Consider the following 19,019-nt stretch of genomic DNA (forward strand, 5'->3'; position numbering starts at 1 on the left):
CCCTTAGATTAACAGCATCTTGAAACACCCAGAAAGTTGACAAATGTTTAGCTTTACATGTACCAGGGATGCTTTTAGTGCAATGAGTGATACAATGTGGGCATTTACTTTCTTTTTGGCAGGGATGTTTTGAAGCTCATAGGTTTCAGGATATAAATCATTTTTTACATTAAGGCACATTATATCACTAAAATATTTTTCATATCTTCTTGATTAGTTATCCCTTACTATTGATTTGTACATCATACTGAAGTGAAAATAAAGGAATAATGCAGAATCTCAACTGGGAAAAAAATCTATAGGCTAAAAGTGAACAATTTTGCTTTATTCAAAGGATTTTGTGATTAAAATCAGTTTCATTTTTTCATTAGTTGCTTCTTTTGGTTCAGATCAGGTCTCGCAATAATGATATAGCATTTTGGGGAAAAGATGCAACCCAGTAATCCAGCTGCTGAAGCCAAAATGGAGAAGATCTCTACAGCCACCATATATTTCCCCTTGGTGCTCAGATAAGTTGGAACAAATGACACCCAAACACTGCAAAAGACCAACATGCTGAAAGTGATAAACTTGGCTTCATTAAAGCTGTCAGGCAGATTCCTAGCTAGGAAAGCCACTGTGAAGCTGACAGCAGTCAAGAACCCCAAAAATGAAAGGACTGTATAAAACATGGTGGTTGAACCTTCATTACATTGCAGGACAATTTCTTCAGCCATGGAGTGCATGTCAGAATCTGGGAAGGGAGGAGAAATTGCCAGCCACACTATACAGATGTTAAATTGAGCCAGAAAGCAAGATAGGACAATAGCAGTGGCCATCTTTTTCCCGACCCATTTCCTAATTTTGGAGCCAGGCTTGGTGGCCATGAAAGCAAGGACCACTATAATTGTTTTTCCCAATATGCAAGAAAGAGCTACTGAGAAGATAATGCCAAAAGCAGTTTGTCGCAAGAGACATTTAACTTGGTCAGGTTGTCCAATGAAGAGCAAAGTGCAAAGGAAAGAGAGGAGGAGAGCAATGAGAAGGCTATAGGTGAGATTCCTATTATTGGCTTTAACGATAGGTGTGTCCTGATATTTAATGAAGATCCACAGCACCACAGCTGAGATGACAGAAAAGGAGACTGCAATCACTGCCAAAGAAATCCCCAAAGGTTCTTGATATGTTAAAAAAGCTATACTTTTTGGAAGGCAACCATCCTTCTCCTTGTTTGGATATTGATCCTCTGGACATGGGAAACAGTCATCTAAGTCTGAAAAAGAGACCATTCATGAAAACATTATTATTTTGAAGCATCTTCATTTCATTTTCAGTATGACCTGATTTTACAGAGTTCTGCAATTGTACCTAGCTCTCAGTTTGCTTATGGAATCCCTTTATATGGTGCTGCCCATATCAAAACCATAACTGGTCTACACTTAACTCACTCAGTTCTACTACTCCTGCTTGTACAGTACTTGCTCCTAGTGGCTTACCATATGCAATTGAGGTTGCTGGTTATCACCGTTCAATCCCTGAATGTCACTGACCCAAGTTATAAGTGTGACCACCTCTCTTCAATGGTATCTGTCTTTCTCAATAAGTCCAATAGGTGGGCATGCTCCAGATCTTTTGTGTTAAATGTTGTGATGTGGGAGTTCACAGTTGAATGTGGTCTGTACCATCCAGCCTTTTCCAATACTCTTCAACCTGAATTACGACGCATCCCTAAACTTTTATTCTTGTAGGAGGCTGGAAAATTTTGTTGTTCCCCAAAAGTGTTGGAGTAGGTTGGGTGTTTGACTCAGGAGGGTGATGTGTCTGGCAATTGGTAGGAAAGGTGAGTTTTTAAACTATTATTTCTGTTTTGAAGATTGTGGAAAGCCTATTAGTGTTATTATATGAGATAGACAACCTTATGAATTCCAGAATTATTCATTCATTCATTCATTCATTCATTCAATCAATCAATCAATCAATCAATGAATCATTCAATCACTTTACTGTTTTTTCTTTTTTCAGTGCCCAAGGTGGCGTGGATTCTATATGTTAAATTTATTTGATAATTGGACCACCTTTTTCTCTTTTTTAGGTATCATTGTTAGTGCTGGATGTTTGCTATTGTTTTGTTCTACTTTGTTATGATGTGAAAGTCTAGATTTTCAATCACCATAATAGTTATTACAAATTCAGCCCTGGTTTATATTTATTATATCATTGATAAATTTAATATATTCCTTTACTTACCCAATTGGTCGGCTATCTTCCCTTCTGGACAAAGTTTACAGTCATAGCAGCAGGAATATTTTACTTCCAATTTTATCTTGCTATGGCCAAGAGGACACATCTTATTACAGATGGAAAGTGGTAATGTCTATTCAGAAATAAAATCAGAATATCCACACAGATCATTTATTTTTTGGGGAGGGTTGTTCTTTTCATCAATTGTACACACATTAACTCTTTGTATATAATCCAAGCAGTAGGATTGCATTTTCCAGTTTTCTTTCTGATGTAAACTCCCCATTGTATCTTCAACTGCTTCTTATTTCATACATATTACATTAATCAATAGATCTTTCCATTTGGGCAATATATGTGAAGCTGATGTGGGAAAATCTGTAATTCTGGATCTCTCAGAGTATGCTCTGAGGGGGGGTCATTTTAGGGGGTCATGTAAAATCAAAAGAAATTTATTCATATAAAAATGATAAATACTTTAACTCAGCAAAAATATAAGGCCACTTAATATGCAAGAGTGGGGTTACCATCCCATACAAAATAATAAACATAATATGTAAAATTCTGCCTTACAAATGTAGAAATAGATAAGAAAGATTTTTTTCCATAATACTCCTTCCTTCACTGTTTATTTTATAATTTACTTGTAGAAATATAGAATAATAACAACAACAACAGCAACAACAACAACAACAGAATAGAGGCATGGGAAGACAAAGCACTACATGGCCAAAACATTAAAAAAAATAAGCTGGGAAAGTAGATAATAACAAGACCTGGCAATGGCTAAGAGCAGGAAAATTGAAGAAAGAGACCGAGGGACTAATTCTGGCTGCACAAGACCAAGCCTTAAGGACAAATGCATACAAAGTCAAAATTGAGAAGACAGCAACAGACAGTAAGTGCCACCTATGCAAAGAAGCTGAAGAAACAGTGGACCACCTGGTAAGCTGTTGCAAGAAGATTGCACAGACTGACTACAAGCAGCAGCATGACAAAGTAGCAACAATGGTGCATTGGAAAATCTGCAAAAAATATCATTTGCCTGTAAGCAAAAACTGGTGGGATCATAAAATAAAGTCATAGAAAATGATAAAATTAAACTGCTCTGGGACTTCAGAATTCATAGTGGACGTGGCAGTGCCTGGAGACAGCAGAATAGACGAGAAAGAACTGGAGAAGATAACAAAATACAAAGACCTACAAATAGAAATAGAAAGACTGTGGCAAAAGCAAGCAAGGGTAGTACCAATAGTAATAGGCTCCTTGGGTGCAATCCCAAAACAACTGGAGCACCACTTGAACACCATTGGCATTGACAAATTCGCTATTAGTCAATTGCAAAAGGCGGCCTTACTAGGAACTGCTTCCATCCTGCGACGATACCTGTAATACCATCAAACATCCACATCTGCCTTTTCCAAGTCCTGGGTAAGGACTCGATAGGTAGACAAAATGCCAAATCCAGTCTGAACATCTGGCTGACTGTGCGATGATCAATAATAATAATAATAAAGTTCGGAGGTCATCTAGTCCAACCCTTTGCTGAGGCAGGAAAAACCTATACCATTTCAGACAAATGGCTGTCCAGTCTCTTCTTAAAAACTATATATAAGATTTCTCACTACCTAGAACATTAATTAAAGAAGATGAGAATTTATATCTATATAAACCTCAGGAAACATATATATATATATATATATATATATGATTTCTCTCTCCCATATTTGGGCAACAGGGTGTAACATGCAGCATTCTATATATATAAAAGCACAAAGCCGAAAACACCAGCCTGAAGATGACGAATGAGACTTCGACGAAACGTCACCAAGACACTTCCAATTTGATGCAGGAGAAAACCCGAATAACCAAAGACATATATATATATCAAAGAAGCCTTGACCGCTATCCAAAACAAATATACCTCCCCCAAACACATCTTAGATCTGACCAACCACTGCCTATCCAACACATACTTCATCTATAATGGACAAAAATACAAACAAACAGAAGGAGCACCCATGGGATCACCCCTCTCACCTGTCATTGCAAACCTATACATGGAACACTTTGAAACCCAAGCTCTAGAAAAATTGGATCACAAACCCAAACTCTGGCTCAGATACATAGATGACACCTTCATAATCTGGCCACATGGGAAAGAAAAACTGGACAACTTCCTCACACACCTCAACAGCCTACACCCCAAAATACAGTTCACCATGGAAACAGAAGCTAATAACCAACTTCCCTTCCTGGATGTCTTAGTCTACAAGAAATCCAATGGCTCCCTAGGACACACCATCTACCAGAAGAAAACACACACAAACCGCTATCTGCACGCTCTCTCACACCACCACCCAGCACAGATCAACTCCGTAGCCATGACACTCATCTCCAGAACAAAACGCTTAGCTGACAAACAACACCTAAAAACCGAACTATACATTCTTACCAATGTACTAACATCCAATGGATTCCAAAGAAATAAGATTACAAACCTAATCCAAAAAGAAACCCTCACTAAAATCCAAGACAGAGAACAAGAAAATGGCAAAGCCCTCCTCCCATACATAAAAGTCACCACAGACAGAATCAGCAAGATCCTCCATAAACACAACATCAAAACAGCATTCTGCACAAACAGAAAAATATCTACCATCCTAAGAAACCCCAAAGACAGAATTGAGTTAGAAAATCAAGGAGTATATGAAATCCCATGCACCGCTTGTCCCACAACATACATTGGAAAAACCAACAGAAGAATAAGTGCACACATTGAAGAACATAAGAACTCAGTCAAAAAAAGGAACCAACATCTTCCCTGGTCCAACACCTTAAAGACACAGGACATGAAATTGACTTTAAAAATACCAGAACCATTGCCAAAAGTGAACATTTTAATAACAGAATAATCAGAGAAGCCATCGAGATAGAAAAACGCCCACACAGCATGAACAAATGAGATGATACCTCCCACCTACCAGCCATTTGGAAACCCTTATTGACAAACGACTCTCTAACACAAAGAATGACACCAGACTCACACTCACTAAAACCATACAGGATGTCACCACCACACATCCACGCAAAAAGCAAACCCAAAGCAACACCGATGATGAGGCATGACCACAAACCAGAAGCCAGATCACAGCTGCATCATTAGCCACTTTAAACCCCTCCAATCCATACATGAAGCAAACTGACACCAACCATGAAGATGAGGCACGACCATGAATGCAAAGCCAAAAAATAGCAAGGCAGCCCACCATCTTAAATCCCCCTGCAACTCAGACTAACCTGAGCACAAGAAAGCCCCCACCCAAACAGAACACTCCCCCATCCAATCAGAGCACAGCCAAACCCCTAACCAATCAGAACACACCTCCATCCAATCAGAACACAGCCAAGCTCCCATCCAATCAGTTCATACCCCCACTGGCAGTTAAAAGGAAGAAACAGCTAAGACCACACATTGCTCCTCGAAGCATGAACCTGAAAACAGCAGCCTGAAGATGACGAATGGGACGTCGTCGAAACATCGCCAAGACATTTCCAATTTTACGTGGGAGAAAACCCAAATAACCAAAGACCTACATACAAACCTCAGAAAACATATATATATATATATATATATATATATATATATATATATATATATATATATAATATTAAAAATCGAAGAATAACGATTCCTGGGTACATACATTTTGATAAAAGAGGCGATCACCAGGAGATAAAACAACATGGTTTAATAAATAAAACCAAGCTTTTGATGGCTAGGAAACTGCCATCATCGTCAGGGTATAGGCCAGCCAGTTAAGAGACCTGCTTATAAACCTAGCCGCACCTGCATTCTACGCATAGACTTCGTAACAGGTCCCAGCCGGTTGATTCTTACTTCACTTACAACACTGGATAGTTCCTTCTTGCTTACATCCATGTGACCACCCACCTCCCCTTTCTCTTTGGTTCTTAAGTCATGAAAGCGTTGTTTGTTTCCCGAGATTAAAGTCTCCTCTACGCTGTCAAGATGTTTCTTCTTCCTGTATTCCTCGGGGCATTTCTCTCTTTCCCTCCCCCAGCGCATATTATGCTCATTTGCATTTGTGTTATCACGATGTTCCATGCTGGCTATTCCACATCGACCCTTGTTTTTCAATTCACTTATTGTTACTACTCCCCCAGCACCCTCACGATCTTTGCTGTTGATCTCATCCACACCTCTATTCTCCCTCACTGCTCCCAGCGTATTGTCTCCGTGCCCCTTCCCTATGCAATCCGGCGCAATTCTCGATCTAGATGCCTCTCCCTCAGCCTTCTGCAGTGCCGCTCTCTGAGAGCGCGTAGTCATTCCCATGATAGGGCGGTCGCGAGTGCCGATCTTCCATGTGTATTCTGGGAGTGCGTCTCTGTTTCGACAGCTCCGGTCAGCATGGCAGCACAGCAAAGGTACTGCTCTGCCGTCACACATAGCAGTCATCTCTCCTTCCGAACCCATACACGCTCCCAATGCGCCAATAACTGAATGCATTGCAGCAGGGGCACTATCAGGAGTGAGGGGATCAGTATAACCATCAGGGTGGCAGCTTTGTTCTTTGCTGATCGGGATGCTTGTTGTCCATGTTTCTGAGTGCTGGGTACAATATAAGGAGGTATTCAAGGTATCTGGGGGTGGGGCACTGATGTCAATAGGCTTCTTGGTTTGTAGTGAGTACCCATGTAAATAACTAACTAGGGGGGCCCTGTACTGAGAGTTTTTTCTTTTCTTATTGTCAGATTTTACTGACAATTTTATTTTCAACTGGCAGATGCTCAGAGTTTTTATTACTCAGATGTTTCTTCCGGGATCGTGTGCGTGTTTCCCACGCTTTCATGGTCTTGTAAGCTGGACGTAAGTCCACATGTCGATTAATTGACATATTGTCTGAGAACCAGGCCTCTTTGAGCAATCTACCACTCTTGGAGGTGTCACTAGCAACTACTCTCACCCCATCAAAATTGAATTTATGGTCAAACTCCACCATATGAGTTAGTATCTGGGAATATTGCTTCACTTACAACTATCCAGTGTTGTAAGTGAAGTAAGAATCAACTGGCTGGGACCTGTTGCGAGGTCTATGCATAGAATGCAGGCGCGGCTAGGTTTATAAGCAAGTCTCTTAACTGGCTGGCCTATACCCTGACGATGATGGCAGTTTCCTAGCCATCGAAAGCTTGGTTTTATTTATTAAACCGTGTTGTTTTATCTCCTGTTGACCACCTCTTTTATCAATATATATATACATATACATATATATGTTTTCTGAGGTTTTCGCGGGTGTTTGTATGTAGGTCTTTGGTTGTATGCGGGAGAAAACCCAAACAACCAAAGACCTACATACATATATATATACATACACACACACACACACACAGAGAGAGACACACACGAATTCTCATCTTCTTTAATGAATGTTCTAGGTAGTGAGAAATCTTATTTGGAATGCTGCTGTCTTATGATTGGATAGTTAGATAATTAGATAGATAGATAGATAGATAGATAGATAGATAGATAGATAGATAGATAGATAGATAGATAGATAGATAGATTATCCTGAGCAAAAATTCTTTGTTTTTGCATCATATATTAGAATACATTTTGATATATATTTTATATATTTGATGTGATTTTATATATTTATACATATATTTATGGTTTTATTTTATTGTGGTGAACTAAAGAGCCCTGATGGTGCAGTGGTTAGAATGAAGTACAGCAGGGTACTTTTGCTGACTGCCAGCTGCCAGCAGTTTGGCAGTTCGAGTCTCAGCAACTCAAGGTTGATGCAGCCTTCCATCCTTCTGAGGTCGCTAAAATGAGGACCCAGATTGTTGGGAGCAATATTCTGTCTCTGTAAAGTGTTAAGAGAGGGCTGTAAAGCAATGTGAAATTGTATATAAGTCTAAGTGCTAGTGCTAAGTACTACCCAAAGTTGCCTTGTGGTGACATGGGTGGCAAACAAATGTAATAAATAAAATAAAATGAAAATAAATAAATAAATATTTGAAATATATTTCAAAAACAGAATTTCTCCAGACTATTTTAATAATTTCAAGAAAGCCATTTAAATTCTCAATTGTATGCAGTGATATTATTCTATCTGTATTACCATAATTAGCTAGATAGCAAGATGGACAGAGAAAGTCTTCAATAAAATTTCCCAATTTCATCTTTTTCTGGGGGGACATTTTATTAAAAGTATTAAAGTTTTAAATGGAATATAGGAATTAACAAACTAATGCAGAATAAAAAGAACAGAGAAAAAATGAAAGAGGGAAAAATAGTGCAAAATTTTGATAAAAATAGAAAGAAAAAGCGCCCAATTTATTTTTACAGCAATTATTACAAAGTTATCTCTCACTCTAAGTTTATCCATTTTTTCAATCATTGAAACTATAGCCCATACGTGCCTTTTTTTTCCTTTCATGCAAAAACATATCAGTGGTCTCTGGTCAGTTATAACTGCAGATATGGTATTTTCTCTAATCATTTAATTTAACCATCTCTGAATATTCCAACTTCTTCACCAACCAGAGGAGGTTATTAAAAAGTTATATATTTTAGATATAGAAATCTTAAGCATCCATTTGATCCCAGTAAAGGAGAATATTCATTGCTCTGGTTGAACTGAATGGTCCTTGGTGTTCTCTGAACATGGTACCACAATGATGATGTTACCTAGTTCGAGTAATAAAATGTCTGCAAAAAACAACCAAACTCAAGAAGCACCAAGGACCCATCCCCCCCCCACACAGAGAGACCTCTTTGACTTTACTAGTTTGTGTTCATGTCACATTCAAAAAAAAAAAAAAAATACTCATTCACTCCTTTGGGCAATCCAAAGGGCATGAAGATCTCATTCTGAGAACTGGCCTAGACCGTCAAAGCGGATGTATCATTCTGGGATGGTTAAAATAAGATTCTAGCTCCTCAACATGTAAATCTTGCTACCTTCTTTGTAATCCTTTCAATTTGAAATAAATGTTAATGTCAATATTTATTGTTCTATGGTTTCATCTTTTTTATGATTACAAGCCATCTAAAGATGAGCACTATATTCATTTAATAAATAAATAATAATACAGGTAGTCCTTGACTTACAGCCACAACTTAGGCCAAAATTTCTGTTGCTAAGTGAGACAGTTGTTAAGTGAGCTTTGTTCCATTTTAAGACTTTTCTCCACACAGTTGTTAAGTAAATCACTGCAGTTGTTGAATGAATGTGGTTTCCCCATGATTCAAAAACAGTGATCACATGACTCTGAGACACTGCAACTGTCATAAATACGAGTCAGGCATCTGAATTTTGATCACATAGTCATGGGAATGCTGCAACGGTTGTAAATGTGAAAAATGGCCATGCCTCATTTTTTTTCAATGTTGTATATGTGACCTGTTACTAAATGAACTGTTGTAAGTCAAGGACTACCTGTGATCAATAGCAGCATATGGATTGCTAAAGGTTTGCTTACTCTTAATTGTAATTTGTGGCTTTTTAAATATTTACTTTAATGGATCAGTGGCTAATCATTTCAGGAATTGGGAAAACTGAGACAAACCTGGTTAAATATAAGAGGCCAAATGGCTTCTTTTTTAGATATGGTGTGGAGCTTGTCTGGGGGAGCCGTGGGGTCGATCTTTCCAATTTGGACTTTCAGAAAGGACTTGTTTGGAAACGTGACCCAATTGAAAATATCAAATCCAGTTTCTAGTTCTCCATTGGGGCCAAAGGAAATCTTTTCCCCAGCGCTGTTGTTAAAGGAGACTTGTTGCAAAAAATGGTGCAGCTAAATAAAGAAGAGGAAAAAAAACCACAGAAAGTTATTGCGAATCTTTGAAGGAGATGGGAAAATCTCTATTTGTTTCTTTCAATTTGGTCTAGGCTTAATGAAAAGTAAGCTGTTCAGATCTGCTGCAGTCTACACCAATTTCAAACTGGTAAAGAAAGATATTTTTATCAAATGCATTTTCTACTCTCTGGTGAAAAACTGTCAGATGAGAATCCTAACACAAAATCAACAAAGGGAGAGATCTGAGGGATCACTTTGCTTTGTTAATCGTTTCAGAAATTGTGAATTCCGTGTTCTGCCATATAGTGTAGGCAAGATAGAGAATACCTTGGTGGCCTAGTGGTAAAGACGCTTCCTCCCATTCAGAAGGTTAAGAGTTCAATCCTAAGAAGCGACAGCTATTTCTCAATCAGGGTGCAAAGAGAAAATATCTGTTGTAAATTTCTTGCAGTGTCAGGAAAGGGTTCTTGGCCAGTAAACATTCAGCTCCATTCAGTTGCCCCGACTTTACCCCAAATTTTCTACTAGCCAACATTACCTGCCAGGGTGATTGGAGGAAGAGCCTCCATCTCCTCTCATCCATTTTTTGACCCCTTTTATGTTTGGAAGATCGCAAGGCCTTCAGAGCATGTGCCACAGCATAGACTGCATTGTACATGCTATAACTATGTACATTCATGGTGGTCTCAAAGACAGAATTAGGAAGAGTCTCCAGCTTCTCTTCTCCAGTGCAGATCCTTTCAGCGTTCCCATCTGTAATATCACTGGAGAATGAGCATTCAAATGCATCTTTCCAGAAATCCCTAATAAATCCATCGTCTTTTTCTACATTTGGGTTTCTCTTTTCCATAAATTGTTGGAACCCAATCAGCTCCTTAGAGTGAATTGCAAAGGAAAGAGCACCATGGAGAAAATCAATGGGCAACTGTCTTTGCATCCGAATGGAGGTGAATTCCATCTGGGCTGTCATGATCCAAACTTTGGCCTTTCTCTCCTTTGGAATATCATCATAACTGAAAAAATAGATCATTACTCTCAAAGGTACTATGCCTGTAATTTCAGCACTTAAGATGACTGCAATGACTGTACTCTTCATTATTACTTTGAATATTTTACCTACGTTTTCTATCCATTCAGCACCTTCATTACCATACACAATTTGAGGAAGACGTTCTATAAAGTCAAAGCAGATTCCTCTCTCTGAAAACATGGAAAATCTCTTTTGAATGAACCTGTCTCTATCTTCATCAAACAGAGAAACTAACCCAACCCAGGTCCATCCAAAATGCAACAATAAGTGCAGTATTCCTTTAAATTGGTGATACTCATCTGGGAACATCGATTTGACAAATATTGCTCTTTCAGTATTCATCAATGGAGCTGATCCATATGTAATCTAAATGGAGAAAGTCAGAAGAACAAAGGAATAAAGTTAATAAAGTTAATAAAGTATAAAGGAATATAGTTTTGCTCAAATATTTCTTTTCAATGACCGAATTTTTGAATAGAAAGATAGCTGGAGAACATCTCATATTGATCCAAATTTGTATCTCTCACCTGGGGAAATTTGTAGTTGCACAGAATGATTGCCATGTTTATACAGCTGTTAATATGGGTTCCTCCAATGACTGCTACTGTGTTGGTCTTGTCTTTACATTTGTAGTTGGGTATAAATTTATCTTTGGTAGATAGAAATTCCATTGCCAAATGATAAGTTGTAATTTCCTCATGGATGTCAGTAGCAATGTGAAAACCAAGGCTAACATTAGGTAACAGCCCATTTTCATTGATCTCCTTTACAGCAAATGCCAGAGCCAAAGTGTGCTGGTAATTATGAGTGATGAACCTTCAGGGAAAGTCATAAGCCATATCAATAAATTTCTGTTTCAGAATTGGACATCTATTTTAATTTATACATATGTATTCATAAAAATATAAATTAGTGCTGACTGTTTGTTCTGGACACCTGGCATTTGGTCACTATCAAATAACAGCCCTAGATTGTATCAACCAAGAAGAACTACCTAGTTGTGGCTATTTAACATTGAATTAAGGCTAGCATTTGAAATACTGTGTACAGTTTTGGTGACCTAACTTAATATATATATATATATTGATAAGATTGAGCAACTCAAGAAAAACAAAAAAAAATGGTGCAAGGTTTGAGGGACAAAAAACATCAGAAAATATTAGAGGAACTGAATATATTCAGCCTAGAAGACAGAAGAAAATGAAGGACTTGACTGAATTCCTTAACTATATTTCAAGTGTGAATAAGGTTCTAGAAGGCAGTATTCTCAATTTTAATCAAAACATAAAACAATGGGGGGCCTAATCTGATATTGACCGAAGTTCAAAACTATTGTTAGAAAGTATGAATTTTACAGAAAGAATGGTAGTACCTCATAACCAACTTTCAAAGGAGACTGTGTATCAATCACCAGTTTATATGGAGGGGATAAACATATGTTCATCATCAGAAAAAAAAATCTGCTATCAGTTTTCTATATTTCTATCTGATTTCAGTATTATCTATATCTTATCTGTATTTTACAACTGAAGGAAGGCAGCTCCTTTTTACAATGTAGATGTGTAATAACCTAAATTATACACTAAAGGTTTCCTGTTTGACATATGGATGAAATAATAATTAAAAAAACCTCCTCAAGATTAACCAGAGAGCTTCTGCAATATTTAGGTTATTAGAAAGAAGGAGAACATTTGTAAGTCTGGGTTGAAAAGAGGGAACCTTGGTGCTCTCTGAGCTTGCTAGTTTTCTTCAGATGTTTCATTGCCCTAACTAGTTAGCATTATCAGCACTGATGATGTTACCTAGTTAGCCTAATGAATTCTCTGAAAGAAAACAATCAAGCTCAGAGAGCACCAAGGACCCCTCAGATTACTCCAACTTGTTACTTTCAACAAGGGACTTTGTTGAAGGAAGGAAGTTTCTTGAGGAGAATGAAATTCATATACATTATGGTTAAAGCTAATAGTATTCATCTCAGTTTCAAGATCAGTATTAGAAAAGATTAAGCATTTGTGCATTTTAGAATTACAGATGACTAAATATGGTCAATGGATCTGATCAAACTAATTGATGAGCAAACAATATATTTAAGCATAAAAGTGAAAGAAAATACAGCTTTTTAGTAGCAAAGAGGGGGAAGAGGAGTTGTGGTGTGAGGACAAGAAGAAGTAGCATACTTACTGGTACTGATCAAGGACATCAAAAGAAGGAAGGCTTTGAAAAGTGAACTCATTTATAAGAAAGATAATCTGATAAATAATAGCACCAATGATTAAATCTCCAGATTGATAATATTTATGGACAATTGGAAGAGGACTACTAAGTTTGCAGGTGTAGGGAGGAGAAATGCACATCACAGTTGGAAAAAAAAAGTAAAACCAATGTTTTGAATATAACTAATTCACTATAATATGTGGTCATAGTAGACATCAAACAGTAGACGCTTTGTTACCATTCAGTTGAAAAGCTGACTATTCCTTAATATTATCTAAGATTAAGATAATGAATTTTGTATAAAGCTAAGAAAATAAAGAGTCACAGATGGAACACAAGTCCTTTTTTTTCTCCCTACATACACGTCTGATTTTCGAAGCAGATATTAAGAGAATGCAGATGTTTTAATCCATGGTCATAGTTTTTAGTGTCTGCTTTAATTCCCTTAAGGTTTGGAGAAGAAGGGACAAAAACTATCCTTAGTTAGTAATCAGTACCATTCTTTGCAGCAGTAGTTTAATAAATATCAGAAGTAAACATGTTTATCATATCTCAGTAGACATTGTTGCACACTGATACATCTTTAGAAGTAAGACTTGAAGTAGAAAATAGAGGAGTAAGAGCTCATAAACAGAAAATAAAATAAAACACCACTACAAGGAAAAAAAGAATGGGAATACACCTGTTGTGGTTTGTTTGCTCACAGATTTTGCTTAATACTTGATACTTTGTTTAATGCTTAATACCTTGCTTTTTTTAAAAAAAATCTTAAATTATTCTGTTTTTAATGCTTAATGTAATTGATTAAATTGTATACTTCCCAATAAACCTCTTTGAGGGAAATGGGAAGTAAAGAAGATTGTAATGTAAGCAAGCAAGCAAACAAACTAGCAAACTAATAATAAATTAAAAAACAAATAATTAAATAAATAAATATCAGAATCTACCTTGAATACTAAATTTGTTCAAGCTCTAGAAAGTCATCATCCGGGAATGAAGAAAATAGAGTTAATTAGAAATGGGGATGTAGAATGGGAGTTGAGCCTGTTCTGGTTGACTTATGCTTCCTCAACTAACCTATGGGCATTTTCAAAATGTTCCTTCTGCTATCTCTGCTTTTCAAGATCCTGCAGCAGACAGGAGAATATTTGTGATACCACACACTTTAAAAAATATCAGAAGGTAACATATTTATCATATCTCAATAGACATAGCTGCACTGTTATGAACCTTTGAAACTAAGATATGAAGTAAAAAATAGGGGAGTAAGAGTTCATATGCACAAAAGAATATAAAACACTTTGTTGTTGTTGTTGTTAATTGCGAAGTCGTGTCCGACCCATCGCGACCCCATGGACAATGTTCCTCCCGGTCTTCCTGTCCTCTACCATCTTCTGGAGTCCATTTAAGTTGACACCTACTGCTTCAGTGACTCCATCCAGCCATCTCATTCTCTGTTGTCCCATTCTTCTATTGCCCTCAATCTTTCCCAGCATTAGGCCCTTCTCCAGTGAGTCCTTCCTTCTCATTAGATGGCCAAAGTATTTGAGTTTCAACTTCAGGATCTGGCCTTCTAAAGAGCAGTCGGGGTTGATCTCTTCTAGGACTGACTGACCGGTTTTTACGCCTTGCAGTCCAAGGGACTCGCAGGAGTCTTCTCCAGCACCATAGTTCAAAGGCCTCAATTCTTTGGCGTTCAGCCTTTCTTATGATCCAACTTTCACAGCCATACATTGCAACTGGGAAAAACATAGCCTGGACGATATGCACTTTTGTTGGCATGGTGATGTCTCTTCTTTTTAGTATGCTGTCTAGATTTGCCATAGCTTACCTCCCCAGGAGCAAGCGTCTTTTAATTTCTTGGCTGCAGACCCCATCTGAGATGATCTTGGAGCCCAGAAAAATAAAATCTGTCACTACCTCCATTTCTTCCCCATCTATTTGCCAGGAATTGAGAGGGCCAGATGCCATGTTTTTGGTTTCCTTAATGTTGAGTTTCAAGCCAACTTTTGCACTCTCCTTCTTCACCCGCATCAAGAGGCTCTTTAATTCCTCTTTTCTTTCTGCCATTAGAGTGGTATCATCTGCATATCTTAGGTTGTTGATATTTCTCCCGGCAATCTTAATTCCAACTTTTGATTCATCTAGCCCTGCCTTTCTCATGATGTTCTCTGCATATAAGTTAAATAGGCAGGGCGACAGTATATAGCGTTGCCGGACTCCTTTTCCAATTTTGAACCAATCAGTGGTTCCATGTCCAGTTCTCACTGTTAATCTTGACCCGCATATAGGTTTTTCAAAAGACAAATGAGATGGTCTGGTACTCCCATCTCTTTAAGAACGTGCCACAATTTGTTGTGATCCACACAATCAAAGGTTTTAGCATAGTCAATGAAGCAGAAGTAGATGTTTTTCTGGAACTCCCTAGCTTTCTCCATGATCCAGCGTATGTTGGCAGTTTGATCTCTAGTTCTTCTGTCTCTTCAAAACCCTGCCTGTACTTCTGGTAGTTCTCGGTCCGCATACTGCTGGAGTCTAGCTTGTAGGATTTTAAGCATAACTTTACTAGCATGTGAAATCAGTGCATTGGTGCGATAGTTTGAACATTCTTTGGCATTGCCTTTCTTTGGAATTGGAATGTACACTGACCTTTTCCAATCTTGTGGCCACTGTTGAGTTTTCCAAATTTGCTGGCAAATTGAGTGTAGCACTTTTACTGCATTGTCTTTTAAGATTTTGAATAGATCAGCTGGAATACTGTCACCTCCACTAGCTTTGTTGTTGCTCAGATTTTCTAAGGCCCATTTCACTTCACATTTTAGGATGTCTGGTTTGAGGTCAATGACCATCTCATTGTGGTTATCTGGGACGTTAAGCTCATTCTTATATAGTTCTTCTGTGTAGTTTTGCCATCTATTCTTAATCCCTTCTGCTTCTGTTAGGCCCCTGCCAATTTGGTCCTTTATCATACCCATGAAACGTTCCCTTCATATCTCCAATTTTCTTGAAGAGATCTCTGGTCCTCCCTATTCTGTTGTTTTCTTCTATTTCTTTGCACTGTTCATTTAAGAAGGCATTCTTATCTCTTCTAGATATTCTCTGGAATTCTGCATTCAATTGGGTGTATCTTTCTCTTTCTCCTTTGCCTTTCGCTTCCCTTCTTTCCTCAGCTATTTGCAAAGCTTCCTCAGACAGCCATTTTGCTTTCTTGCATTTCTTTTTCTTTGGTATGGTTTTAGTTGCTACCTCTTGTACAATGTTATGAACTTCCATCCATAGTTCTTCAGGTACTCTGTCTATCAGATCTAATTCCTTAAATCTATTTGTCACCTCAACTATATATTCATCAGGAATATGATTTAGTTCATACCTGAGTGGCATAGTGCTTTTCCCTACTTTTTTCAATTTAAGCCTAAATTTTGCAACGAGAAGCTCATGATCTGAGCCACAATCAGCTCCTAGTCTTGTTTTTACTGACTGTATAGAGCTTCTCCATCTTTGGCTGCAGAGCACATAGTCAATCTGATTTCTATGTTGACTGTCTGGTAATGTCCATGTGTAGAGCCGTCTCTTGGGTTGTTGGAAAAGAGTGTTTGTTATGACCATCGTATTCGCTTGACAAAATTCTATCAGCTTGTGCCCTGCTTCATTTTGTACTCCAAGGCCAAACATGTCTGTTATTCTGGTTACTTTTTGGCTTCCTACCTTAGCATTCCAATCCCCCATGATGATAAGGACATCATTTTTTGGTGTTAATTCTACAAGGTGCTGTAGGGCTTCATAGAACTGGTCAATTTCATCCCCTTCAGCACCAGTGGTTGGGGCATAGATTTGGACTATTGTGATATTGAATGGTTTGCCTTGGATTCGAATTGAGGTCATTCTGTCATTTTGGGGATTGTATCCCAGTATTGCTTTTCCTATTCTTTTATTGACTATGAAGGCTACTCCATTTCTTCTGAGGGATTCTTGCCCACAGTAGTATACCTGATGGTCATCTGAGTTAAATTCACCCATTCCTGTCCATTTTAGTTCGCTGATTCCTAAGATGTCAATTTTCAGTCTTGTCATCTCTTTTTTGACTATGTCTAGTTTGCCTTGATTCATGGATCTTACATTCCTATGGAGAAAAGACCTTTAAAGCATCGGACTTTCCTTTCACCACCAGATATATCCACAGCTGAGTGTCCTTTTGGCTTTGGCCCAGTCGCTTCATTCTTTCTGGTGCTACTAGTACTAGCCCTCTGCTCTTCCCCAGTAGCATAATGGACACCTTCCGCCCTGAGGGGCTCATCTTCCAGCGTCATATTGTTTTGCCTTTTAGTACTGTCCATGGGGTTTTCATGGCAAAGATAGTGGAGTGGTTTGCCATTTCCTTCTCCAGTGGATCCTATTTTGTCAGAACTCTCTGCTATGACCTGTACGTCTTGGGTGGCCCTGCAAAGCATAGCTTATAGCTTCATTGAGTTACGCAAGCCCCTTCAACATGACAAGACAGTAATCCATAAAGGGGATAAATAAATAAATAAAACACTACTAGAGGGAAAAAGAAAGAATGGAAATGCATGGAAGAATGGAAAGCCCTATAAGGACATTATCAGGGAATGTAGAAAACAGAATCAATTGGAAATGGGCCTTTGGAATGGAGGTTGAGCCTATTCTGGTGGACTTATGCTTCCTCAGTTAACAGAATCTTCCTTCTGCTATCTCTGGTTCTGAAGATCCTGCAGCAATCAGGAGAACATTTGTGGTACCACACATGGTACACCAAATATAACTATTCCAGCGGCCGATTGATGAGGCCATGTGTATTACTACCCTTGTTTTATTTCATTCATAATCATACTATAATTCTTGGCACCCTGAAATACTGTATACATTGACACTTAAATGTTTGTAAATCCATTTTAGTTTTCAATATTTCTGCATAAATCAATGCGGAAAGTGTGATCTGTTCTCTAACAGAAAAGATTTAAAAATAGATAAAGAGAACCCAGTTGAACAAATGAGTAAAAATATTATTCTTGTTCATATATTTATTGAGGATTGCTGATACATAGAAGGGCCAAGGATCAGATGTAACTGAATGGCTGACTATGACGATGACAATGCAAGGATACACCCAGATGAATACAACAAGGAATTGGAGGTCCACAATTATTAACTTCACCATCCAGCTAAATCCAAAATAATCAATGCTCCCTTTATGTACTAATCTCAGTAGGAAAGATTCAGATGTTATCCAAGGTTCAGGAATAATAGTGACATCAAAATTAAAGAAGTCACCGTTGGTGGGACAGTAATCTTCATGAATAAGACTATATTTTCAGTGAGGCTGAGAAGAAGATCTACAATATCATCAACTTCAAACTCCTCGCCCCAGGTTCCAGAACCACATATCTCCTTTTATGACTAAAGGAGAACAAGAACATTTAGTCCCATTGTTTCTGGCCTAGCACATTGCCTGCTACAGCAAAGTGGTTCTCAGACTTTAAGAATTGTGGAAAGGAATTTTAATTTGAATTTTCCTGTCCCTTAAAAATGATTAAGGGGAATATTGGGAGATCTTGAAGTGGCAAGTAAGGCACTCATATTATCCCTTAGAATTTTTTTATGAACAACATCTTGAAACGCTTAGAAAGTTGACAAATGTTTGGCTTCATATGTGCCAGGGATCTTTTCCGTGTTATGGATGATATAACAAAGGCATTTTCTTTCTTTT

At 38.0% G+C, this 19,019-nt stretch overlaps 1 protein-coding gene across 1 annotated transcript; it reads right to left on the bottom strand.

Moving 5' to 3' along the window:
* Window positions 1-356: 356 nt before the first annotated feature.
* On the bottom strand, window positions 357-12,460 carry LOC120299453 (vomeronasal type-2 receptor 26-like). Its single transcript, XM_039324308.1, has 6 exons — window positions 12,456-12,460; window positions 11,611-11,899; window positions 10,592-11,449; window positions 9,823-10,050; window positions 2,227-2,353; window positions 357-1,252 (listed from the first exon to the last, which is right to left on the bottom strand). The coding sequence occupies exons 1-6, from the start codon at window positions 12,458-12,460 to the stop codon at window positions 357-359; spliced, it is 2,403 nt and encodes an 800-aa protein (XP_039180242.1).
* Window positions 12,461-19,019: the final 6,559 nt, after the last annotated feature.

The sequence above is a fragment of the Crotalus tigris genome, unplaced genomic scaffold, assembly GCF_016545835.1.
Source record: "Crotalus tigris isolate CLP2741 ecotype Arizona unplaced genomic scaffold, ASM1654583v1 scf7180000024297.1652928, whole genome shotgun sequence".
Lineage (NCBI taxonomy): Eukaryota > Metazoa > Chordata > Lepidosauria > Squamata > Viperidae > Crotalus > Crotalus tigris.